The sequence below is a fragment of the Podarcis cretensis genome, assembly GCF_951804945.1.
Source record: "Podarcis cretensis genome assembly, chromosome: 8".
Taxonomy (NCBI): Eukaryota; Metazoa; Chordata; class Lepidosauria; order Squamata; family Lacertidae; genus Podarcis; species Podarcis cretensis.
In genome coordinates this window covers 90,100,558-90,127,907 of record NC_137177.1, presented here as the reverse complement: position 1 = coordinate 90,127,907, position 27,350 = coordinate 90,100,558, and the positions used below count along the sequence as shown (strand labels likewise).

The 27,350-nt window shown below is 44.8% G+C and overlaps 1 protein-coding gene across 1 annotated transcript in view; it reads right to left on the bottom strand.

Moving 5' to 3' along the window:
* Positions 1–27,350, bottom strand: part of TACR1 (tachykinin receptor 1) — a 63,520-nt gene that overhangs the window by 5,676 nt on the left and 30,494 nt on the right. Inside the window, exon 3 of the mRNA XM_079987543.1 lies at positions 1,413–1,563. Within this exon, the coding sequence (XP_079843669.1) occupies positions 1,413–1,563 (151 nt within the window). The remainder of the gene's footprint in view (positions 1–1,412; positions 1,564–27,350) is intronic.

Here is a 27,350-nt window from a genome sequence, read left to right as displayed (position 1 = left end):
GAATGAATGTTGCCCACATTGATCTGACTTTTAAGGTCTGGTCAACGCTAACCCAACCAACTCCATTTCCTATTGAGTTTCTCATGCCCTTTTCTTAGGTTGGCCTTTTTTCAAGAAGCACTGTGGATAATTCTGGCCACCCGTGCTCCTTTCTGGGATCTCCCTGTTCCCACTCCATTGGAAACATCAACACCTCCAAGCACTGGTTTCCCGACTAGCTTTGCCCATTCTCTTCCTGTTACAACCTTCTCAGAGGATTTGCCAGTCCGCCCCTGTTCTCTGTCTCCAGGGGAGTGGCATGCCCTTGGCCACAGAGTGACCATCTTCCTTGCTAAAAGGTGTGGCCCACAACTTCTTGCAAATCCTAGGCTCTCCCTTCTTCATGTTTAGAAGTGCCCAGAGCAAACGGAAGATGTGCCTGGCATCATTCTGGAACCTCTGAAATGAAATGACCCTTGTGGCAAATGAGATCTGGCAATCCTGTGTGCCTTGCAAAATATATTCAGGAGAAGAAAAGGCTAAGGAGTAAGTAAGTAAGTAAATAAATAAATAAATAAATAAATAAATAAATAAATAATACCCTGCCCTCCCCAGCCAAGACTGGGCTCAGGGCGGCTAACAACCAATAATAAAAACAAGTTGATTAAAATACAATTTAAAAAAAGATTAAAATACAACATTAAAACATTAGGATGCAGCCTCTTCACAGGAGGAGAAAGGAAAAATAAAGAGGGGGAGGGAATCAAACTGATTCTAAGCCAAAGGCCAGATGGAACAACTCTTTCTTACAGGCCCTGCAGAAAGAAATCAGATCCCGCAGGGCCCTGGTCTCATGAGACAGAGCGTTCCAGCAGGCCGGAGCCAGAGTTGAAAAGGCCCTGGCTCTGGTTGAGGCTAATCTAACTTCCTTAATCTAATCCTTCCTTAGGATTCATAATGCATGAATCCAGAGTGGGGTATATAAGACAGTTTGGTAGTGCCCTGTATGCCTCCTTCCCATATCTCCTGCAGCCAAGCTGGTGCCAAATGTCTTGCTCTGCTTTCCATTGGACTACATCAGCGAGGCTGGAGGCACACTCCATTGTCTCTCGAGACAGATGGATGCCAACAACCAGGCAGTGGAGAAAAGCATTAGACCACTTCTTGAGATCTGTGTCAGTGAAGCAACCTCTTGGCTAAGAGTCGTTGACGGACCCAAGCTCACTCAGTGTGTTTAAACCCAGGGGGTTTAAACCCAGGTCTGTGAGGCCCTCCTGTGAGACTTTACAACTACACCACACGGGCTCCACCATCCACTTATCTTGTCACCATTTGGGGATCTAACCTAGACTGGGATTGGTTCATCTGAGGTTGCCTGCACTTTTTCTTCCCGCTCTGTTCAAACTCTGTTTTGATTCTTCAGAGCCACTTACCTTGCGCTTGGCAGACACCTGCTCCTGGTAGCGGTCCGAAGTGTCCCCTGGGATCTCACTGGCCCATAGTGTAATACCGACCATGGTATAGGCGTAGCCTATCACTAGGAGTGGCAGCACGTAGCTTAGCACCGTCACACAAAAGTGGTACCTGGAATGAGTTGAAGAGCTTTAAGAATCATACTACAAGTGGCTGTTTGAGGGCCTGGGTGTCCTGGGGCTACCTTCTCCTAAGCCCAAAAGCCTGTGGATCAGCTACAGTGCTTTCATAGAGAAGACAGGACTGCATGGGCATGGTTTAGGATGGGTCTACCCCAGGCTTGGCCCACCTTCTGCAAAGCAAGAGCAACCATCATACAGTTTTTGGCAACACACCTAGGAACCTGGAAAAAGGTTTGCAAGTCACTTCCACTTGAAGGAGCGTCTCCACCCCTGTCGTTCTACCCAGACACTGAGATCCAGCTCTGAGGACCTTCTGGTGGTTCCCTCATTGCGAGAAGTGAGGTTACAAGGAGCCAGGCAGAAGGCCTTCTCAGTAGCGGCACCCACCCTGTGGAACACCCTCCCACCAGATGTCAAGGAGATAAGTAACTATACAAGCTTTAGAAGACAACTGACGGCAGCCCTGTACAGAGAAGCTTTTAATGTTTGATGTTTTATTATGTTTCTGTATATAGAACATAGAATCATAGAGTTGGAAGAGACCACAAGGGCCATGATCACTCGCACCTAATGATCCTTCCACTTCTACCCCACTAACCAGGTCATCAACATTGGTTAGGACCAGATCTAAAATGGCTGTTCCTCTTGTTGCTTCTTCCACTTTCTGGACAACAAAGTTGTCTGAAGGCCAGTGAGGAATCTATTTGACCTTATGCTCTTGGCTGAATTTGACATCCAGCAAATATCCGGGTAATTGAAGTCCCCCATTACTACTATCTCCCTTCCTTTTGCATGCTTGGCCATCTGTTCCAGGAAGGCATCATCTATGTCCTCCGTTTGGCTTGGGGATCTATAGTAAACTCCCACAATGAGGGCCCTGTTATTCATCTCTCCCTTAATTTTGACCCAAATGCTCTCACTTTGGCTTTGAGGTTCTAAATCTTGGATCTCTTCACAGGTATACACATCCCTGACATATAACGCCACTCCTCCTCCTTTCTTGTCTGGTCTGTTTCTCTGAAATAGATTGTAACCCTCCATTATTACATTCCAGTCATGGGACTTATGTCTATTATGTCATATTTAGTTTGCTGTACCAAGAGCTCAAGCTCATCTTGCTTTGCGCATTAGTGTACAGACATTGAAGTCCATTAATCATTCCCCCATGTCTCTTATTTAAGGGTTTTTTCCTCCCACCACTAGGTCTGCATGCTGTTTGCTCCATTTGGTCTATGACATTTGGATGATCATCTTCATCAATTGATAGACTCCTACCTTCAGGAGCACTGTCTTCCTCCCCCACATTAGTCAGTTTAAAGCCCTCCTGATGAAGTTTCTGAGATTTTTGGCAAAAACATTCCTCCCAACCGTTGTGAGGTGCAGCCCATCTCTTGCCAGAAGTCCATCTTCAAGAAACTGCAGTCCGTGATCTAAGAATCCAAACCATTCCTGTTTACACCATTTGCGAAGCCAACTGTTCACTTCCACTATTTTTCCCTCTCTCCCTGGGCCACGTCGTTCAACTGGGAGGACAGATGAGATGACAATTTGTGCATTTAATTGCTTCAATTTCCTGCCCAGAGCCTCATAGTCTCTTTTGATCTTCTGGAGGCTATTGCTTGCAGTGTCATTGGTTCCCACATGAACCAAGAGGAAGGGGTATTTGTCAGTGGGTTTTATGATTCCTTGCAGTCGTTCAGTTACATCTTGGATCTTAGCCCCAGGGAGACAGCACACTTCCCGAGACATCTTGTCAGGCCCACAGATCACTGCTTCTGTTCCCCTCAGTAGGGAATCCCCTATCACCACTACATGCCTCCTCTTAGGTTTGGTCGGGGTTCTTCCGTGAGCTGTCCGTTCCAAGGTCGCCTGCACATTCCCTGAGGACTGACTTTGTTGCTCGTCTTCATATACCTGATTGACTGTAACGAGGGAGAGATCCTCAAATGGAGTCTGCTCTTCTTCTTCCATGCTAGGGGAGAGGACCTCAAAGTGATTGTGTATTTCTAAACAATCAGAGCGAACCCTGGGCCTCCTACTTCTTTGAGTCACGTTTCTCCATATATCTGGCTCCTGTGTTGGTGAACTAGCGTCCTTCTCAGGGGAGTCCCCTGTCTCCTCTTTGGTGGAGACGGTGTGCTCTGTTGCTTCCAAGAAGAGCTCCAGCTCTCTAATTCTTTGGAGCGTAGCCACACACTCCTCCAGAGGAACGAGTGGCTGGAGCAACCCAGTCAGATGGACGGGGTACAAATAATAAAATTCTTGTTGTTGTTCCATTCCTCATAGGGCGGCCACTTAATGCATCATGCTACCCCACCCCTCAAAAAAAGGGGAAGGGGGAAAATGCAGTACCAAATAAGAGGAAAGAAGAGGATACCGATTTGCATTTGCTATTTTTTATGTGTAGGTGCAAATTCGGAAACAAATTGCTATAATTTAAATAAAAACACACCTCACCATTGTGGGGAATCATGTGACCAAGGGTCTGCTCAGTCTGCCCTCCAGATGCTGACTGTGGATGGGATCATAGGAACCTGCTTTATACCAAGTCAGACCATTGGCCCAAGTAGCTTGGTATTGCCCACACTGTCTGGGATTCTGCTGCCTCAGTCTGCCTCACGGGTGGGCTGGCCCTGTTCCCTAGCCCTACCTGGAGATCCCATTGAACCCGGGACCTTCTGCATGCAAGCCTGATGCTCTCACACTCAACTGTGGCCCTATCCCAAGCCTTCCCCTTCAGCTCTCCCTTCTCAGGGCTCTTAACTTTAAACCAACCTTGGGTTGAGCAGTCATTCAAACAGAGGACTGTCTTCTGTAAAGTGGGACACATGCTAGTCCCCCACCAGTATAAGTAACCAAGTAAAAGGACCATTGTCATTTTGATGTTTGCAAGTTCTCAGGTCATCATCAGGCTTAAAGCATGGGGTGTTTTTGACCCTCAACCCCCTCATTAGCTTCTTGACAAAGACACTACTAAAGCCTAGCAAGTCTCTGCTGACAAAAGTTTAGACTACTGAGCCGCTCAGGTTTAAACAAACTGTACCCCGGTGTGCAAAGAGTCTCCCTGAAGTCTCCCAAGAAGAGCTTTGAAGGATTTTGAAGGTCATCTTTGAAGTAGCTTGCAAAAACTACTTTGCAAAGCGCTTTGCTGTAATCCAACTTGTTCTTAGGAAATGCCTCCAGAACCAAACACCACATGCTCACCTACAATCTCTTGCTCACTACAAATTCATTCACAAATATAAATCCCCAAACAGTAATCAGTCCTAATGCTTGATTTCTGGCATGCTTTCTTAACAGCTCTTTCTCCCTGATAATGCTGGTTTCCCTTTACATGAATGTTGTTTGTTATGCTGAGGTCTTCCAAAAACCCTGGCGTCATATTGCTGCGATAGTGATTTATGATAACAAAGCAGATTTATGATAACAAAGCAGATTTGCACTCAGTCACACAGGCCTGTCAAGGCCAGCACTGTCAATTACCCTTCCAGCTCTCTGTGTTCCAGTTATAATCCTTTCAGCTGGAGATGGCAGCAGCCACAGGGGGGTTCAGGGTAGGGGCTCTGCTGCTGAGCTATGCCCCCGCTTTGCGGCCTAGTCCACATTTCCATGGACTCTTTCTGGACAAATGATCTCTCCAAGGAAAACCAGTTCCTAAAACCATCAATAATTCACTTTTAAACAGCGGCTAAAGGAAATATTGTCCTTGAACCAAAAGTGGGACTCATAATAATAAATTATAATAATTTTTTTATTTATACCCCGCCCTCCCCAGCCAAGACCGGGCTCAGGGTGGCTAACAACCAATAATAAAAACAAGTTGACTGAAATACAACTTAAAAAACAAGATTAAAATACAACATTAAAACATTAAAATGCAGCCTCATCACAGGAGGAGAAAGGTAAGAAAGAGGGGGAGGGAATCAAATTGACTCCAAGCCAAAGGCCAGGCAGAACATTCCTGTCTTAGAAATCAGATCTCACAGGGCCCTGGTCTCACGAGACAGAGCCAGTGTTGAAAAAGCATATGCTGTTGGTGGATTCTTGTCTTTGTCTTGTTGGACTGTGTATGTGATAAAGGGAAGCCATCCCGGGGTGAAGTTGACAGTTATGAGCGCATCTAGAACACAAGGAACACTGGACACCTGTGGAATGCGATGACATCAGATGTCACCAAAAGAGGCAGTTTTTCTGTTTAGATCAGCAGAGGGAGCCATCTTGTTGTTTTTTTAAATGATATTTATTATAGTTTCAAATAATCCAAAAAAGTAAAAAAGAAAAAAAAAGAAAAAGAGAAAAAAGACAGAATAAAAAGACATTCAACATTTACAGTCCTTATTTTCAATAACTTTTTTCCACGACTTCCCCTCGCCTTCCCTTCTTGTATTCCATGTCCAAATATTTGTTCAACAAGTTCTTATTCCTAGTTTTTAACCTTAATTTGTTATTGTATTTAATTCAATTTATATATCAAATTTTAACTTATATACACTGATCGTAATACTTAAAGACTTTTTCTAAGATCGACCCAATTTCCCTTCCACGAATTCCCCATTTTTATACTAATAACAAAGCGGGGAAAAAAACAATAGAAAGAATCAGAATATATTTGTACACCCTTTGGGTTCCCAAACCCCACCCTCCCTTTCCCGGTTTCGATCCCCTAACCATTGTCCATTAGTCCATCTGCTATCAGCCTGGATTCCTCACGTCTGAGGCTCTTAATTCTCTCTCAGTTCCTCTCTGCCGGTTTTTTTGATAGTCCTTTGTGTTAGCCACCAAGTCTCAGAGGGGCTCTATCCCGAAAATGTCCATGTTCCTTTCAGCTGGGCCTCCATATTTAAAGGTGGAGCTCAAAACTTGTTTCTTAATCCCTTTAAGTCCAAATGTCCCAGAAGCTCCAACTTCCACCTTAATCAGGTTGGTAATCCATAAATCTTCAGATCTCCACAGAAGGAGATCTTTCCATTCCTCCTTCTTCAATTCAAACCAAATTTTCATCATCCAGTCCTTTTTTTCTTTTTTTATCCATCTTGGCAGGCCTCCGGCTCTCCTTTGCCTTCTGCAGCATTTCAGCCCCTCCTTCCTGTTCCTCCTGTTCAGCAAATGTCTCTTTCTCCACTTCCTCAAATTTCTCAAGTTTCTTTTCTTATTCAGCTGCCTGGACTGTAGACAAAACATGACTTTGCTCTAGCAATTTTCTCACGAAAAAGGCAACCTCGTCCAGATCAGCTAGTATTTTCCGACCTATATCCATTCTTGTAATGTCCCTGAACCCCCTCTAGAGGGATTCTGGTTATTGAGTATTCCTTACACTTCCAGTCCAAAAATCAAGTTAACTTGTTTCAATTCTTCTTTATTTTCAACAATTTATCACTATATTGTAAATAATGTAATCAGCAAAAACATCAGAAACAAAGTTCTCTATTTTTTCCAACTTTGACAGCTAGTTTGACAGCTGACAAAATCTTCTATGTCTCTTCAGCAGGCTCCTCTCGCGGATCACTCCTGGGTCCCGGGGGGGGGGGCACTTTAGTTCTCGAAGTTAGCTCTTACCCTCCAGCACAATTACTTATACTATCAATCCGTGCAATTAATAACTTTATCCAATAAAAATGAGATATTCTCTCAATCTTAATTATTTAGTCCTTGCTTCAAATTGTTTACTAGACGGGGAGACGGACTTCCTCTTTGCGCCTTCCCCAATCGTGCCAGATTCAGACGAAAAAATCTTTCTTTTATAGATCCAATTTCCGTATTACTCACGGGCTTTTTATTTTAGGTCCAGATGTTCAGAAGAAGAAGTCAGCGCTCTCCGACCATGGCATGCGGCTTCCCTCAGTAGGAGTAGCAGTCGACTCTCAGCACCGCGCCTCTCCCCGTCCCCCGTTCCGAAGCCTTTAAAAAGGCTCCCTCTTGGGTCGGGGGGGGCGCAAATGGTGCCCGCCGAGTCACCAGGTCCACAGGCTTCAGCGCCTGTGGTTTCTGAGGGTCCCTGCATCGCTGCCGCGGCAGGACCCGTCTCCTACTGAGCCGATTCCCTCCGGAGCTTGGAGGGAATCCGCCATTAGGCGATGGCGCTAACCCGGAAGTCAGAGGGAGCCATCTTGAGCCCACTCTCCTCAGCACCCGAAGAAATGGCCCAGGAGAGATTCTGGAAGTCCAGCCTCCGCAAAGAGATGAAAAGGAAAAATATGTAGCAAGTCAAACACCAGCTGTCCCCAGCCAGATTCCCCCACTTGCCGCACGCACATATATGTAGTGGGGAAGAGTCTCGCAAGTGAGGCAGAATTGGGAAAAGCCATTGGGAGACCAAATCCCCCTCCCAAACCTGCCAGTCCTCCACCACGGGAGAAACCAGCACTTGCCAGAAGAGAAAGAAAATTCAGACTCCCACCAATTGTGACTTCGGCGGAAGTCTTAGAGGTGGAAGGAAGGAAGATTGACTTGCTTTGGGAAAGGGCGCTGATGGAACAGCGGAAAATGAAACCAGATGGAAAAGAAAGATTCTCCAGCTCCCCACCAACTCAAAAAGAAGATCCCTCCCCCTCCGTGTGGGAAGGACTGTCAAAACCCAAGAGAAGATTTCTACCAAAAGAAGACAAGTCCAAGAAGCCGCCAGCACACACAAAAAAACAAGATAACATAAAGATTGAACCCCTCCCCTCCTCCTTCCACTCCGGTTATGTCTTTTCCTTCCTGCCCCCCCCCGATAATTTGCCCCCCCCCCGCCACCGCCAACCCCTACCACACTAAATATATATGAAGTCCATGTTTCTTTCAGTTTGGCAAAGAATTGTTCACCTGCAATGCCCTTTAAATGTTTTGGTTTTAGATTCTGAAAAATGATTTTAAAATATTTTTGAGTGTTCAACATTTTACAGCAGATTTTCAATTATTTGTTTTCTGTACTGTTTAAACCAGATCAAAATGTAAGTCTATGGGTAGAGATTTTAAGAATTTATTGCTACAATTTAGTTGACAAATTGATGTTACTGCAAAGCCATACGTTCTGTTAAGTCTTGTTTGCTTTAAACACTGGAATATTTTTGAAGTGCACATGGCTTGTTGTGTATTTTAAGAGATTCACCTTTTTTAACCCAAGATTCACCAAGATGTACTTTACTTCAGGGCATTAAAAAGTTAAACATTTTTGGAACAATCTTCCTGTTTAAAACACTGTAATCCTTTTGACAAATAAACTAAATATAATGAATGTCAAAAAAAAAAAAGAAAAAAAAAGAAAAAGAAAAAGAAAAAGCCCTGGCTCTGGTTGAGACTAATCTAACTTCCTTAGGGCCTGGGACCTCTAGGGTGTTGCTATTTATGGACCTTGAGGTCCTCCGTGGGGTATACCGGGAGAGGCAGTCCCGTAGGTACGAGGGTCCTAGGCCGTGAAGGGCTTTAAAGGTCAAAACCAGCACCTGACCAGCGCATAGATCAAAGGCACTGTTACATACCATTAGAACAAGAGAAGCTCCAATAATTAAGGCACATCAGGGCTCAAGCTCAGATCCTGTTTCCAGTGCCAGGATTCAGATGAGGGGGGATGTGAATTAATTCTTAAAAGAGTACTTCTGAGCATGTGTAGAACATGATTCCCTTGTCATTGAGTAATGAAAGCCAATCCTAAAACTTCTATAAAGTTAATCCAGAAAAGATTTTGCCTTAGCCCAGCCCACCAGGGTCCACAGGACAGGACACGTGATCCCTCAGCACAGCTGCTTTAATTGTTTATGCATTGTGTTTGTGAGAGAGATGTATGGCAGGGGGTGGGAAAACTTTGTCAGCTGAAGGGTCACACTGATGGTCAGCATCCCTCTGAGCCCCCCCCCCGACTACACCTACAGACCACCCACATGTGAACCACATATGCACATTCACCCCACACACACACACACACACACACATGATGAGCAGTCATACAACACTCTCTGCCTGACACATACACAGCAGACCACCTTTATCTCCGGCCTCACAGCTGTGGTGCTTAGCACCAAGATCTAAAAGAAAAAATCCCTCTGGCTGCTGTTCAGAAAGGATTGCTCCAAAGCAGGCAGGGAGATCTTATCTCCAGTTCTTAGGGCTGAGATAGCAAAATAAGGCACTTCTGCTGATCAGCATCTTCCTCCAACTGAAAAAAGAAGCAATGAGAGGCAGAAGCTACAAGGAGGCCATGATGATGACGATGATGATTTATGTACGACCCTTCATCAGAAGATCTCAGGGTGGTTCAGTACTCTGAAATTGCTCAGTTGCTGCCAGGCTGCTGCTGCAACACCTCCTTCTGCCCATCTCCTTGTTCTTTTCATCATTTCCTTAGCTGGGCAGCAGCTCCCCTGCTGATTCAGCAACTTCGCCTCCACTGGCTGTCTGCTTCTGAATCCCAGTGGCTGGAAGTCACAAGGGAAGAGGAATACTCCTGCACGCAGGTCCTTTTTGTGGGCTTCCCACAGGCACCTGGCTGACCGCTGTGAGAACCGGATGCTGGACTTGATGGGCCATTGGCCTCATCCATCTGCAGGATTTTTCTTATTTGCTCCTTTATCTGTTGCTGGACTAAACAGCTCCCTAGGCTCACCGGTGCCGTTGAGTCAGAGCTGGTGGAAACGCAACATATAGTCCTCACTCAATCTCTGTTGCCATCTGTGAAATGGGTAGCTGCTTAGCATGTCAGCCATATAACTCTTGCAAGAATTGATCACACTCCTAAATAGAATGCTCTCATGTTTTCTAACTGAAAAATATACGCCTAATTCAATTCTAAAAGTTATCTCTCCAAACAACCAGAGTATGCTCCACATCAATTTGGCTTGAACTGATTCACCTGGCAATGGGGAACAGTGGCGTAGCATGGGGGGTGCAGGGGGGGCCCAGCCGCAACATCTGGGGGTTAGGGTTAGGGGGCGCAAATCCACAGGTTAGGGGGCGCAAATGCATGGGTTAGGGGGCGCAAATTACTTGCCTTGCCCCGGATGCTGACAACCCACGCTACGCCACTGATGGGGAATTCATGAACAATATACAGCAACACGTTTTACTCATCACCTGGGACCCGCAGCTCCTTGAGTACAGCAAATGCCGTAATGTGAAACTGACTAGCATCAAGTTAAGAATAAATAAACGGTGGCATCGCTCAGAGCTCAGACAATAGCTCCTTGTGGGATTGGAGTGTGCCAAAAGTTATTTTGGGGCCAACCTGAAGTCACGCTCAGCGGATGTTATTCTGAACTTAGGAACTCCCTGGAGCCATGCGGTTGGGAGTGGACTGAGCTGTGCAGCAGCTGACAATTGCTTGGACTCATCAAATGTCAGACTCTGCCAGGAATGAATCTGAGCTACGTCTCCACAGTCGCAGAATGGGATTTTCAGCGCCCAGATTCAGCCTTCAGACATGCAAAATAAGGAGCAAGATAGAAAGTGCCCACAAGCTTGTCGTGTTTGCTTTTCTCTCCACTCCTGGGATTGGAATGAGAGCAAGCAGGGGCAAAGTGCTAGCTTACTTTGATGTTCAATTTCTGCCCTATCATATACTTATAAAAAGATTTTATTGAGGCAAATAAAACAAGTCAATACAATAAAAATAATAGAAGTACAAAAAAGCAGCACAGTATATCTGGAAGAGACTTAATATTAGGTTGGTAAAGTACTTAAAACTATTAGGAAAGTCAAATTTGACATCGCATTGTGGAAAGGAAGTCCTGTGTGTCGGTATTTGCTGTATATAAAATCCCACCAAAAAACATATAATTTTTCAGGGTCTCCCAAGCCTTTGGCAACACATAATTTATGAGTCATTTCTTGCAGCTATTGCTAAGCTCCACATATTTATATACCAAAGCAAAAGTCGCAAATTCTGTAAGGTTTTCCATTTGGAGGCAACTGAGATTCTGGCAGCCACCAGCATCCGTGTCAAGAGTTCCTGAGAGCTGAAACCTTTGGAACAGCCCAGATGAGTGGACCCATATGCAGGTCAACCATCACTGATTGTGAGTAATTTGCAAATGGCTTGCTGAAGAAGAAAGGGGGAAAGGACACTTTGCTCCCATCCACAGATGAAAGGAAAATGAGCCAGCAGCTGAGCAGTGTCACTGCAAAGCTTCACTGTGACCACTGGTGCAAGCAGAGGAACCGAGCAAGAGGGGAAGGGTGGAGAAGGATTTGGCTCTGGCCTGCTGGCTGGATCCATTTCCTCTCACCCTGGTCTGGATCATGCTTTTCATTGTGATTAAGAACTTAATGCACTTAGAGAGCTTCCATATGTGCCTGACAGAAACATTTATACAGGCATAGGAGTAGAGTTGATGCTATTAGGAATCCCCCGCCTGCTGCTTTCCTTCTCGGCAGCTGACTTCCAATTAACCACCTTTCTGCAGAAGAGAAGCCAAGTCTTCCTTGGAGCTCTCCTGGGTCAAGAGAAGAACTGAGTTACATGAGCCATGACCACTTCTCACAGCTGCTGCTGCTGCATCTTGGCTGACAGGCTATCTTTGAATGGTTGGTGCTAAAAGCCATTCAAACACATGCAGGAAGGAAGCTGCTGACACTCTGATAGCAAGTTGTCACCAAAATAGAAATATATGCCCAGTTAGCAAGTCATTTTGTAAATATATTATCCAAATCTTCTCTCCTGCTCCCCCCGCAAACTGCAGAATATTTAATTTACAGCAACATTCATTCATTCATTCCATTTATATCCCACCTTCTTTGTTAAGCAGCTCAAGGTGGTGTACACAGTCCCCCCCCCTTCTCCTATCCAGGTACGTTAGGCTGAGAGGAAGTGATTGGCCCAAGGTGACCCAGCAAGCCTCATCGTGGGGATTTGAATCCTGGTATCCCAGGTCTTAGTCCAACATTCTAACCACGACATCACACTGGAACACCACAAGAAACCATTCTGAAAAGTTATAGGGACAAGGATTTATTGAGTATAAGGGCTCATTCACACCAGTGGCGTAGTGTGGGTTGCCAACACCCAGGGCAAGGCAAGTATTGCACCCCCTAACCCATGTTAGGGGCCAGCAGCTTCTTCTACGGAGCCAGGATCAGTTTCCCTTTGCAGATATACTGGGGGGGGGGGAGGGACGATGACAACTTTCATTCTCCTTGGCACTGCCTCCTTACCTCAACTCTCTCTTCTGATTGGTCTGCGGCTGATACTTGTTGTCTTATTCCATGTTGCCTCTGGCACCACCAGCAGCACCAGCTGGCAAGGGGGGAGCGGTATGGGGTGGAGCTCCTCGGCCCCATCTGCTGATAGGCTAGGAAGAAGGGGCAATAGCTCAGCAACCTACCCAAGTGGCAGTCGCGTTGCCACGTGAGCGTTGAGCATGGTGGAGAGCAGGGCAGAGGGTTGTTCAGCAGCCAGCGGGTATCGTTCTAAAGTGGAGGGTTCCCTAGCAACTGGGCATCGCCAAAATCCGCTCCTCAGTCTGCCCGCATGAACTTCGGGAGATTTTCTGTGTGAAGGAGAGAGCACACTATTTTTTATTCATTATTACTACTTTCTTTTCTTTTGAAATTTTGCATCCCTAAGAACTTTGTGTCCAGGGCAACTGCCTCCATAGCCGTGCCCACACTACGCCACTGATCCACACTTCCCTTTATTCTGCTATTGCTCTGAGATTTCTAGGCAGGTTTTTCTTTTGTCCTGCCAATTTCCCTGGGAAAATCAGCTCTTTATAGCTGAATCGGAACAAACATCAATCTGTAGAAAATGCGGTTGATGATTGTTCCTGTTCACACTAAACAGTGGGTTTTCCCAGGGAAAGTGGCAGGATAAAAGAAAAACTTCCTGGATCCATGCCTAGAAATCGTGGGACAAATGGGAGTGTAGATGATCCCTAAGTGTCAGAAATGCAAGATATCCCTTCCTAGAAAACAGGAATCCCTGAGGCCCAAGTACTGGTGTTTCCTGCTTGGCAGGGGGTTGGACTCGATGGCCCTTGTGGTCTCTCCCAACTCTATGATTCTATGAATAAGCTTGCCATGGGTGTCTTTTCAACTTCACAGAAAACTTAAAAAGCCACCCATGCAATCAACCAGTCACCTCACAAAAACTGATTGCACTTTCATACAAAACCCCATGAGTAGCCCTGGTAATAAACCAGGTTCTCCACCCTGAAATGGGTCTAAATTAGGAATTGTCACAAACAAAAATCCACTGAATTATACCCTAGAAACTCAGACTACCAAAGGTGAAAGGTGATACTAAAAAGCTAAAGCTAAAGGTACCCCTGCCCATACGGGCCAGTCTTGACAGACTCTGGGGTTGTGCGCCCATCTCACTCAAGAGGCCAGGGGCCAGCGCTGTCTGGAGACACTTCCGGGTCACGTGGCCAGCGTGACATCGCTGCTCTGGCGAGCCAGAGCCGCACACGGAAACGCCGTTTACCTTCCCGCTGGTAAGCGGTCCCTATTTATCTACTTGCACCCGGAGGTGCTTTCGAACTGCTAGGTTGGCAGGCGCTGGGACCGAGCAGCGGGAGCGCACCCCGCCGCGGGGATTCGAACCGCCGACCTTTCGATCGGCAAGTCCTAGGCGCTGAGGCTTTAACCCACAGCGCCACCTGCGTCCCGAAAGGTGATACTGTGTCATGCTTTATTATTATTTTAGGCTATCTATTAAGCCTGCAAAGCTGCAGAGTGAGAGGAAAATACCACAGCATAACTTAATCAAGTTGTTTGGCAATCACAAAATAGCACACTACAGATTAGTCTAGATGTGTTCTTTTTCATTTTGCAAATGAAAAGGGAGGAGGACAACTTAATTGCAGCAAGCTGCAAACGGTGGAAGCTCTCTCTTCCTGGGCTGAAACCATTTGATCAGCTAATAAAATTGGGACAGATTAGACTTCAGTTTGAAAAACAGGGGGATAAATGTTAAAAGGCAGTGGCACTAAATAACCAAGATCATCAGGGGATGGCAAAATGGAGCTAATTTGTAGTGACATCCACAGGCGTTTCACTGCATGTGTTGGAAAAGAGCTTTCCCTTTAAAGAGAAAACAGATGCAACTCTGCCTCTCTTCTACTAGGGGAGGGGAAAGAGAGGTTGTCCGAGACATTTTCACCCACAGACCTGCTCAACAGACACCTTTATCAAATGCCCTGACCTTTTAGATATACAGGCAGTGGCCTGTTTTGTTTTGCTTGTTTACTTGGTGAGACATCGCTCATCAAATGTCAAGGCGATGGAGAAACATCACGAAGTCAAAGGCCATAATAACCAGGAAGACTGGTGAACACAGTTCACAGATGCTGCTCTAATCTAAAGTCTCTGTGCTTGAAAATTTTCACAATCTTCTCTGTTTCATAACCTATGCCAGCATTTTAGATCTCACAGGAGCACAGTGATTAGACACAATTTATTGCAGAGGCCATCTAGGCCACCCAGTACCTACTTCAACCAAAACATTCACCCTAATCCTTTGGCTCAAGACAGTTGGCTGACGTTCAGTTGCTACTTGATGTTTATCAAATTTGCAGGTGACACCAAACTGGAGGGGTAGCTGATAGCTCAGTAAATAGAATCAGTATTCAAGATGACCGTAACAGATTGGAGAACTGAACTTAAGCTTACAAAATGAATTTCCGTGGGGACAAATGTAAGGTTAGGCAGGAAGAACCAGATGCACAAATAAAGGATGGGGGACACCAGGCTTGCCAGCAGTACCGTATTTTTTGCACCATAACACTCACTTTTTTCCTCCTAGAAAGTAAGGGGAAATGTCTGTGCGTGTTATGGAGGGAATGCCTACGGGTGGCATGCCTACGGATTTTCCTCCTCTAAAAACTACGTGCATGTTATGGTCGGGTGCGTGTTATAGAGCGAAAAATATGGGTACATTGTGAAAAGGATCTAGGGGTCTTAGTAGACCACAAGCTTAACATGAGTCAACAGTGTGATGCAGCAGCAAAAAAACACTAATGCAATTATAGACTGCATCAACAGGAGTATGGTGTCCAGAAACCCACATTCTGTATGCAGTACAAGGGCAAAATGAGTGGGTGGTTAGCTCTTTTAATGGAGATTGCTAGGAAAGCCTAGGAGCTGTAGGACTGGCTACACATGCTAGGGTTTGCAATCCTGCGTAAGACATAGACTTGGCAACACAGCAAAATTAACCACAGTGGTGGTGGTGAGTCGAAGGTCCCCTGTGCCCAAGAAGCTGTTCATCTTAAGGATTGGACCTGTACACAGGGCACATGAATTGCAGGGCTAGTGGAAGCAGGAAGAGAGTCGGCGGCAGCAACATCTTCTGAGATGGAGAGAGGGAAGAAGCTGGTGGCAAGGCAAGGAAGATGGACAGAGGTTTTTAATTGGCTCAAGGCAAAAGATGCATATATGATGTCTTATGTGTGTGGTGAGATCAAACACGCAAGAAGCTTAATGTTGTAGAATAGGAAGTCCCTGTTTTCATCAGAGAAATGTTGCATGGTATGTAAGCCTGTGGGATTTATAGGCCTGGAGACTCTACTTTGGGTGGTTCCCCAGCGACTGCTGCTTTGACAATATAAAGCTGACTAGAACATCACAATTGGTGTGGTTAATTGAAGAAAACCCATCACACTTATCTTCTATGAATCTGTTCTATCTTCTTTTAAAGTTGACCAGTTTTTGAGAAGGGAAATTGATTGCATGTGTACTATACTGCATTTTCATAATAGATGCATAATGTATCCAAATGCAACCTTGGAACAAAAAGTTTCTGTATATCCCCACCTTCTAGTGGAATGCCAGCCAGCCAGCCATGCCCTCCTTCAGGTTATCTATTCCACCAGCACCTTGGGTTTTCCATATCAGCTGCTGAGCATGCTTTACCTTCATTGGGCTGTGTCCCTCCCTCCCCAATACACACTCTTTGTAGGTGTTTATTTGTACTTTTGCAAACTTCAGGGTTCCTCTCACCAGCTCTGGATTTAGGAGAATGTGGGCAGTTTCCCCGCACAGGGTGCCAAGTCGAGGGAGCTCAAAATAATAATAAATAAATAAATATTGTGAAAATAAGAAATATTTAGGAGTGCCAAAAGTTGTCCTGGCTCAGGACATCATATTACCAAAATCTGCACCTGCTCTGACCATGCCAATACCACCATCTTGTTTCGTGGTGGCTCTACATAGCCAGTGGCACTCACCACCCGATTTCCAACTGGGTTTCACGTTTTATTGCTTTTGTGCTATTTCAGCACTGCTTTGCATGACAACATAGTTTTTCAGTGGGTTTTCTTTCCTGCTTTTTTAAATATATTACTATGCTGTTTTGTAAGCATTTGTAGAAAAGCAGGATGAAAATAATAAGAAAGAATAAATGAATGCATACGATAATGAGAGCTTTTCTATCTGCATTGTTACATGATTGTGCTGTCATAACACAAACACACCCTTCCCCTTTGGGTTGTTTGGTGGGTTGGCGTATATTGTTTCAGAGGCTAAAGTTTAGACACAGAAGTGTCTGGCTATCACAATGGAAACAACAGGCTGGATGCAAAACTCACCCTCGTTGAAAAAGCCAGAGGCTTCAGACTCCATGCCCCCAGAATCTTCCTTAGCTGATATGATGCTGAATGACAGGGCTGGGAGTTGGAGAGAACTTTGGAAGGAGGTCATGAAAGCAGCACTGGTTAGAAGGGATGTGGGGGAGGGAGGGAAGACATTTGTTCTTTTGCTGCTGTGGGTTATCCTCATGGCATTTTTGCAATATTTATTAGGAATATTTCTTTGGAGGGGAGTAATAGTCCCTTTATTTACAAATAGCCGCAGCCTCATACCCAACATTGCTCAGTAATTCTAAGATACAAAACAAATCAGTGCCATTTTGAAACGTTCAGTCCATCATCGCAATTCAAAATGGGATCCAATTGTATCCAAACACAGGCATAAAACCAGCTCCTTGTTCTCAGGAACCATCATGCAAAAGTTACTTACAAAGATGTAGGTTTGTGGGGTCTGGATGATGCCCGATCCTTCCAATTCTTGGGGTCCTTCACCCAGGGAGGGTTAGAATTTAACAGAGGAGGTTGCTGAGCTAGTCAGCTAAGTTTCCTAGCAAGACAATTACCTTAGCTGGCCACTTATATGCCCTCATCAGCATCCAAAAGAAGGAGATCAGTTGCAATGAGCTACAACTAAGTGATGGGGCCCCCCAAGCTAATGGGTGGGCCTTTCCTCCATCCTGTACCACCTAGCTGCTAACTAGGAGAACAATGGCATGCATAACATGTGGGGGCCAAGCTGTAAGCAGGCTGGAGGATGGAGAAACAGATACCTGCTTGCTCTGTGCTGGAGCCAAAGCTGCGACTAATGGAGAAGCAATATCTTTTGAGGTGTTAATGCTGTGAGTCCCTCCACCTGATGCTCAGGTTGTAGATATTTGTAAATGAAATCATACATCCTAAAGACACCACAGTCTCCGCTGACCTTCATTCCAAGGAAACTGGACTTGAGTAAGTGCCTGAAACAGCTGGATTCTGTCTCTGCTTGGAGAGTGGGGTCTCAAGAGGTGTCCGAATGCAAAGCGAACAGATGAACAACTGTCCAAAATATAAGGTAGACTAAGTGGATGGACAAGGCATGGGCTCCTCCAAGGCTGCAGATCCACCACTCTGAATCAGCTGGCTTCTGAATGCAGCCTTCATACTCCCATCCTATGCGTCACTGGATGCCCAGAGTGAAGCAGGCACAATTTGCTCATGCCCCAAACTGTGACGTGTGAACATGGTGCTTTGTGTAACTTGTTATATTTTATTGAGCTTGTGGAAATATAACACCTTGTTCCATTAAAAATGACTGCATGAATAAACCCTGCTTTACTCAGAACATTTTAAAAATTATGGCTGTCATCCTATTAAAGAAATAGTGGTCTCTTGATTGTATGAATTATTGAATTTTCATATGTGTAAAATAGTCTGAAGGGAGGAAAAATTGTTTTTCTAGATTTGCTGTCACCTTGGAAGATGAGAGCAAAGCTTGCCCTCTGCTAAGATGACGACAAATCTAACAAAAGAAAATACTTGTTTTTCTTCAGAGGGGGAGAGAGACAGCTTCTTGCCACCTGTAGTTTTTATAAGTAATGGTAAACAATAAAATAAAATCTGCTACCATTAATTGCAGATACCTGTTTTGTTGATTGAAAATGAATTGCACTAATTAAGCATGACAGTTCTCATTTTAATGTCCACAAAGCAGATTTCCCAGTCCTGGAAAGCACAGGAACTACACCACACAGGTTCTCACACATGGCATGGAAAGGTTTAAATACAAAGAAAAGGCCTCCAGGCTTGGAAGTTTGCTTTGTCCACAGAGCCTGGAAGGGAGGCAGGAGAGATCCTGATGGGTTTCACAGAGACCATGACCTGCTCCAGCTGGCAAGGATCTGCACTGAGATGAAACTTTAGCAGCCACAATAACTCAGCTGTGGAACCCAGGAAGCTGCCTTATGGAGTCAGACCACTGGCCCATCTAGCTCAGCACTGTCTACCCAAACTTGCAGCAGCTCACTAGGATTTCAGGCCGTTTCTCTTGGAGATGGTGGGGATGGAACCTGGGAACTTCTGCTTGCAAGGCCATTCCAGCTGTGGTTAAGGGGGCAACTCTAGCATTCCAGGAGGAAGCCAAGAAGGTCTGTATTCTGCCTACCTTACATCCTGCCTCCAAGTGCCAGGGCAGGCACTGAACTGATCGGATTTCCTCCTCCCCCTGGTCAGCTGGTCTTCAAGGTACCTCCATAAGCATTTCAGTTCCCATTTATCTTCCTATAGACCAGGCATGTCCAAAGTCCAGCCTGGGGGCCTAATCCGGCCCACTGGTCGATTTAATCCAGCCCCTGTGGCAATTTATTTCCTGGTGTATAATTTTTTAAAAAGCTGCATAACTTCAATCCTAAAAAAGTCAACAATTTTGGTGTTAAATCTTTTAAAAAAGCTCAACAAACTTGGGTAGCCAGCTGTTGTTGGACTACAACTCCCATCATCCCTAGTTAGCAGGACCAGTGGTCAGGGATGATGGGAGTTGAAGTCCAACAACAGCTGGCTACCCAAGTTTGAGAAACATTGGATTAAAGGGAAGGGTTTGCTATTCAGAATGCATTGCAGCGAATAAAAGACCCTTTTGGGTCCCATCCAACTCTACGATTCCATAATGTAGATGTATCCAAAGAGAGCCAGCAGCTAAAAGCTAGTAAAATATGGCCATGGAAGATGCTACAGAGTGAATATGAATGCTACCTTATATTGTGTAACTTAGAGCTGTCAGTTCTTGGAGTAATGTATAATTTCTGCAGCCTCCCGCCCTTCCCCCTCCAATCTGTATCTGAAATTCTTTCAGCCACCTTGACTCTGGGACCCTACTGCCCAAGACATCTTACATGTCCTTGGCATGTTGCAAACCTTTCTTTCTCAAGGACCCATGTAAAGTTTGGCTCTTAGCCAGTCAGACAACTTTCCCTCCCCTAACACAAATCTGACTACAAGCATTCTGACAGCTTTGTTCCCTGTAAACAAGCCCTCCAGACTGTCATACCAGTGCAGCCAGTCGATGTCAGAGGCTTCCCTAGCACAGTATCAATTATCAGCACAGGCAAAAATAAAGGAGGACACAGAGGAGTGAAGAATGCTACTTGGGGTCTCAGTAAAGCAAGACCTGGACTCTCATCTAAGCAACAGTAAAAAGCTACTGAAGTCAATGAGGATTTTTTTTTTTTAAAAAACTTTATTCAAATTCTAACCTACATAATTCATTTTTTGTACTAGATTCTACCTGCGCTCCTGATTCTAATACACTCCCTTGGGGGAGAATGGAGATTGCCAAAAGGAAGCATATCAATTTCCAGGGACGGGTTGCTGTGCTCTAAATCAACAAGTTTTATGCTTTCATTGACCACCTTATTGACATGGCATCCAGTGCAGCCAGCTTTCTCCTTTCTGTGTAAGAAAATGTGATACCTTAATTAAACCAATGGGTTTTTTAGATTTCAGCAAGTTATTAGTCTCAGTCTCTGCTTGGAGGCAGAGTGTGAATCTAATGCCTGTTATCAAGCTGGAGGCCTTCATCGTCACATCAACAAACAGATTATGCTTTGCATTCATAAATATGTAATGAAAGGACACTGCAGTGACTTCAGCCTCCTCCACCTGGCAGAGATGTTCTTCATCTTGTCCTCCAATCAAACCGAGGAAGTAATGAGTATGTGCAGGTCACAGCTGGGGGCATGTCATGAATTTCAACCCCAGAATGTCCTCATCTGTGTCTGTCTGAAGGGCTCCTACACTGCACTGGCCTTCCTGGTGACCTGCATCTAAAATCAAGGACCACATATGGAAATTTCAAACCATTTGACACTGCTTTCAGATACAGGACTTTAACTGCAGTCTGGTCACACATCCAACTCAGAATCAGCAAGCGATGAGAGAATTTCCTGAAGTGAGTGATGTATGTGGCATGAGGAACGTACTAGCTCTGTGCATGTTGAGACAAAATCGCCTTTGAGTTGAGTAAATAACTGTGCCAATTCACTTCAATAGAAGGTTTTCTTGTACAGTGGTACCACTGGTTACAAACGCTTCAGGTTACAGATGCTTCAGGTTACAGACTCCACTAACCCAGAAATAGTACCTTGGGTTAAGAACTTTGCTTCAGGATGAGAACAGAAATCGTGCTCCGGCGGTGTGGCAGCAGCAGGAGGCCCCGTTACCTAAAGTGGTACCTCAGGTTAAGAACAGTTTCAGATTAAGAACGGACCTCTGGAACTAATTAAGTTTTTAACCCGAGGTACCACTGTACAGGAGTTATGATGACATGACAGGAAACTGAGTAGCCAAGATTTTTCTGATCCTATGTCATTTCCAAAAGTTACACCAAATTTCATCTTTATTTGCAAATAATATTTTATAGAGAGCACAGGAGGAATGGATGCAGTGGTGTGCCAGTCTAGACTTCCATGGGGCTTATTTCTGCACATCATCGTATCAGCAAAGTTGGCGTGATATATAATATCCCCCCAGTTGTTAAACTATTTTAGCTCTGGTACAAGTCTTGATCATAAATGTGTTCTGGAAGGGACAGGTAAATATTCTGACCTCTTAACACTTAAAGCAAAGATCAGCATACTAATCTTGTGTTATCAGCAAATTTTAATTATCATCTCTCAAACAAAAGCACCATCCACATACTCTGTCACTTTCATTTCATGTAATAAACCAGCCTCTCTCCTTTCCTCTTGTGCATGAACTTCTTGGGGCACAAGCTTAAGGGCAAACACGTATTCATAACAGACACACACACTAACTCCAGCAGAAAGATCCCAACCTCTCAGGAGTGTGTGTAGCAATATAGATAGAAGCATAGAATTGTAGGGTCATCTAGTCCTTGAGTTCCAAGACACACATGTAGGTTCAGACGTACAGCTTGTAACATGGGCTGAATCTCATCTGTGAAGAAGTGTTTCATACCCATGTCATGATTCAAGGTCATCATGAAATGAGCTTGAATAGCACTGAACACCTGTCTTCAGGTACTTCAAGGTAGCTTCCTACTTCTATTCTTCTTGGCTGCCATGCTAAACAAGCAGATATTTTTTTAAAAAAATAAAATGTGATTCAAATGAGATGTAGATTTTTCTTCTTTTTAAAACCAGCCTTCCTTTCAGAGCCGCCTTTGCCTGAAATGATCCCGCAATCAAAATCCTACAAGTTCTTGATCAGGTTTCTATGAAATGAGTGCCAAGCTCTCTCTCAATGTACACTTCCTGCCTGAATGGAACCTGTTTGTGGTGACGGCATCTCTCTCTGTGCAGTCAAATTGTGGAAGGGAGAGGGTGTTTCTCAAACCAGGATTTCCAGCAGACAGACTCCCACATCTTGCCTCCTGCAACCCCACTGCTCTGTTCACCTACAAGCCCAGGAAGATGCCTGGTCTGGGTCCTGCCATATCTGTCAGCCTCAGCATTCAATCAGATGACCCCAAGGACCCATCTCCAGGGCACCTGGCTATAGAAATCCAGGGCCTCAGAACCTGCCCTTCAAGCTAAACAACATATTGCTATGGAATGTGAAACACAAGAGCAGTCAAATACAACATTCCTAGAGTGAACATGTTTACACATGGGGATGAATTTTTGTCCAGCCAGCAGGTAAACTTCCTGTTTCCTTCTGGGCTGAGACAAACTTCCTCTGCATGTGACTAGAGGTGGGCGTGGCCTCACCTGTGCAGGTAATGACAAAAGCACAGGGCAGGGCAGCCATCTCTTTTTCTCCACATGCATCAAAGAAGCAACATCTGCTTAGCCAAAGATGCTCTCCAGCCAAGAGAGGACAAAGGGACTGTCTCCTTATGAGATAGCTTAGAAAAGTAACATACACCTGGAAACGAAGTCTGCCTTCTGGGATCCGATTGTAAACAGAATGTGAGTGAGTAAACTCTTTTTATACTTTTATAGAAGACTGTGTCGTGTCTTATCTTTTAAGAGGGAATAAGGGGAAAATACCAGAACAGTTATTATAGAGGCTTTAGCGAGCCTGAGCAAACGCATCCACTGCGAGTTTAAAAAGGGGAATGTTACTCTGCTAAATTGTGGAACTTGTTAACACAAGTTGGAAAGGCTATAATCAAACAATATATCCTCTCCTGCATCCCTGAACATTCCTACAATTGCCAATGCGTGGACCCTGTCTACACCAGCCTCCTTTCCCCGACTGTTGCCTTGAATTGGGACCCACCTCATACTTTGAGCTCAGCTCTACTCCTGGGCTCCCAGACCTCTACTGATGCTGTTCTGTTTATGAGAGCCAGCGTGGTGTAGCAGATAGACTAGGACCTGGGAGAGATCAGGGTTCGAATCCCCATTTGGCCATGAAGCTCCTGGGTGGGTGACCTTAGGCAAATCACTGCCTCTTAGTCTAACCTACCTCACAGGGATGTTCTGGGGATTGAATGAGGAAGGCAAGAGCCCTGTGCACTGCTTTGACTCCTTAGGAGAAAGATGGTGGGGTATAAATGAAATAAATAGGTAAATGTAAATACTCACTAACATTTGAGTTGATGGTTAACACAAATGTGATTTCTGCTGAGATCTGGGAGCCTGCTTAGCAGGGCAACAAACTTATCCTGAAGAACTGACTTGGAAGAGCTGCCCTCTTGGGTTATAGCTGTTTCTCCTACGTGCCATATATTTAGTTGATAACGCACACACTCCTTCTGCCTCACATCTTGACCTTGTTCCCGATTCTCACTATGTAGAGTGATACAACTGTACAGCTTGAATGGGTCCCAAGGGCCATCTAGTCCAACCCCTGCAATGGATGTGCCCCAGTCCCTGAGAGCCTGAGCTGTCTTTCTTTGGAACTTGATCTTGTCTCTATGGCACTATCCCCTGCCTCCAGCCCCTGGCCTGGAACGGCCCCTGCTGAAACGAACAGTGAGATCAGTGAGTTGACTTATCTCTGGACCAGCAACCATCCAGCATCTGCCTCCTACACTGGAAGTGCTCTCATACCACTTTAACAGCCATGGATTCACCCAAAGAATCCTGGGAGCTGTGCTGAGCTACAATTCCCAGAGTTCCCCGGGAAAAAATATTATTAAACCACTCTGCGAATTGTAGCTCTGTGAGGGGAATAGGGTGGTGGTTTTTCTAACGACTCTCAGCACCCTTAACAACTTACAATTCCTAGGATTCTTTGAAGGAAAGGATGTGTTCTGAATGTGCTTTAAAGGTATGGTTTGTACACAGCCTCAGATGATGGGGCTCTATCTCTTTGGCTTTGTGTCCTGCACACTTAGAGCTCAGAAGAGGGAACCTGAGGAAAGGATATGTTGTACAACAGGGGAGTGCTTTGCACAGAACAGCCAGTCTCCAAAACTCACAATGGGAACCTGAGTACATGATTCACACTTTCTGCCTAGATCCCTAACAGTTACTCCCAACAGCAGTACTGTAGCAAGAATATATTTATCTTAATATACTCATTTTTGTGTGCATCTTCCCCTCTAAAACAGTTTTATAAGCCATTTCTTCAAATTTTTATATCTCTGTATCTTATTTACACTAATATATGAACTCCCCCCCCCAATATACGTTTTTAAAGATGCATTTCTGGTTGGATAACTACGTCATAAAAATTTAAGAAGTACAAATTTCACAGGATAGCTCTGATTCAGTCTGCATAGCAGTTCAGAAGGTGTGCAAACTGAACTACTTTCTCCCCCATCCTCACCTTGAGCTGGACTTGGAAATGGACCCTGAGCCAAAGAAAGTCACATAAGCATTGGATCAAAATGCTTAGTCCCAGTTAGTGGCCTGGGTGCTGCACTGGGAATAATCTGCAGTTGCCAAACAGTCTCCAAAGGCAGCCTAGTGTATAACACATTGCAGCAGTCTAACCAGGAAGTTGGCAAAGGATGACTCCTTTGGGGGAATGTGCAGTGTATAAATCTAAGAAAAAACAACTACCTCACTCAAGTTCTGCTTTACGAACATTTGCTATGTGAAAATTCACTTAATCTGAACACAAGGAATTAGTACGCAACCCTTGCTAAACGCACCGTAAATTCAGAAATGCAGAGACCATTTCCTGGTTAGCTGAGGAAAGGAAGGAGGGAGGGTAAGTATTTGGACAAATCAGAGATGATTTTCTTGGGCTTTCCTGTTTGTTTGTTTGTTTGTTTGTTTGTTTGTTTGTTTGTTTTGCATAGGAATCATTGGAAATAATGAACTCGTTATATGAACACTTGGCCCAAGAAACATTTTCCAGGGAACACATTAGGTTGTCCTCATCTTTCCTCACAGTGAATCACAAGAAGAAGAAGAAGAAGAAGAAGAAGAAGAAGAAGAAGAAGAAGAAGAAGAAGAAGAAGAAGTAGAAGAAGTAGTGGTGGAAGAAGAATGATTATTTCTTCCAATGCTACCATTGTGGTGCCTTACAGGTTAGAAACGTAGAATTGTGGAGTTGGAAGGGAACCAAAGGGTCATCTCGTCTGACCCCCATGCAAACCTACCTGGATTCACTTAACATAAGGCACATAACTACTTCTGTGGCTGTGTGTCCTGAACATGCAGTGCCCATAGTTGGCAAGATGAAGCTACTCCTGGGAATAATGAGACAGGTTTCACCTACCCCTAATAAAGATCACATTATAAAGCTCAGCCTGCAAAAGAAGAGTACATGGCTTCAGTCCAGACCTCTGCATGCTTCTGGGAGCACACATAGATCAGCTGTTAAACTAGCCTTCAGTATTGGGACGCAGCAGCTGGGACATCCCAAGCATGGGAAGCTCTTGTAAATGGGGGCGAGGGGCTCCGTGAAGACAACAGAGAAGGGGCCCCTGAATGAGAGCAGCAGGCTTCACATTTAACAACCATCTCCCGACATTCCCTGTCCCCACCGACCAGTTGATTTATATGCCTCATATTTCACTACAGCAAATCAGAGAGGCAGGAAATAGAATGCTGGAAAGCATTGCAATATCCACAGTGACATCTGAAATCCAGTTATAAAAACCAACATCTAAAATGCAAGCTGCGGACTCACTAAAATGCTTCAACTAAGGCAGATAATCAGATTGGTTATGGGAACAATGTTTGCTAAGCACAGAAAGATGGATCATGACGGTAATAAATTGGCTGCCGAGGAAACGAGCCAATTTCTCTGAGCTGAATGAAAATATGATGTCAAAGCAAATGACCTTCTGGTAATGAAAACTGGTAATATCTCCATTCCTGGGGGCGGGTGTCAGGGGGCACTTGTCTCCAAGGCAAGAGCAGAGTTGTTTCAGCATCCAAACTAGGGCGCCACAAGTTATGGATGGTGGGGCAGGTCCTCTGAGAAGTAGCCAGGGATCCCAAGCATGATCTTATGTTGATTTAATGGGCCATCTAAATTTATTTTTAATAGTATTCATTTATTCATACATACATTCATTCCATTTCATCTTACCACTGAGAAGCTCAAGATCATATAAATGGCTCTCTCTTTTCCTGTTTAATAACAAACAAACAACAACCTGCCCATCTAGCTGGGTTTCCCCAGCCACTCTTAACATAATAAAACACCAAACTAATAATCATAATTTTATTATTTATTTTATCCTCAGATACCCAACGGACAGTGACAGCCTCAAGGTCACCCAGCAAGTTTCATGGCTGAATTTGAACCCTGGTCTTCCAGGTCATAGTCCAACACTCTAAACCCACTGATTCCCTAGGTGGACAGTGCTGCCCCTTGGGGACCAGTGGAATTCACCTAGGGAGTGTTAAGAGGCAAGGAGGCAGCAGGAAGGTGCTGGACGTACAAATGACTAGCAGACTTTGAAAAGTTGGTATAAAGACAGTCAAATAAACCTGCAGTTTGGGAGCAAGGCTAAAACATGCAAAAGTGGGAATGCCTTAAAATCCAACCCTTCTGGAGAGCAGTCCTACAAGAGATATGCAAAATAACTAAACAGGTATTAGAACTCATCCCAGAACTGACCCTACTGAACATCTTCCAAGATCATAACGACCACTCACATTATACAGAGCTTATAACCCACCTACTCTCAGCAGCCAGAAGACTCATATCCATACACTGGAGAGACCTGTCAGGAGTAAACATGGCCCAATGGTCTCAAATTGTATGGGAAACGGCCTTACTAGAAAAGCTAACCAATAACCTGAAATGGACACTGGGACAAATAGAAGAGGACGCCTTCACCCCAGTATGGCTCCCCTATATCACATACACAGCTCAACAAGACAACAAGAAGAATCCACCGACAGCATATGAATCAATCTGGCTTCCCTGA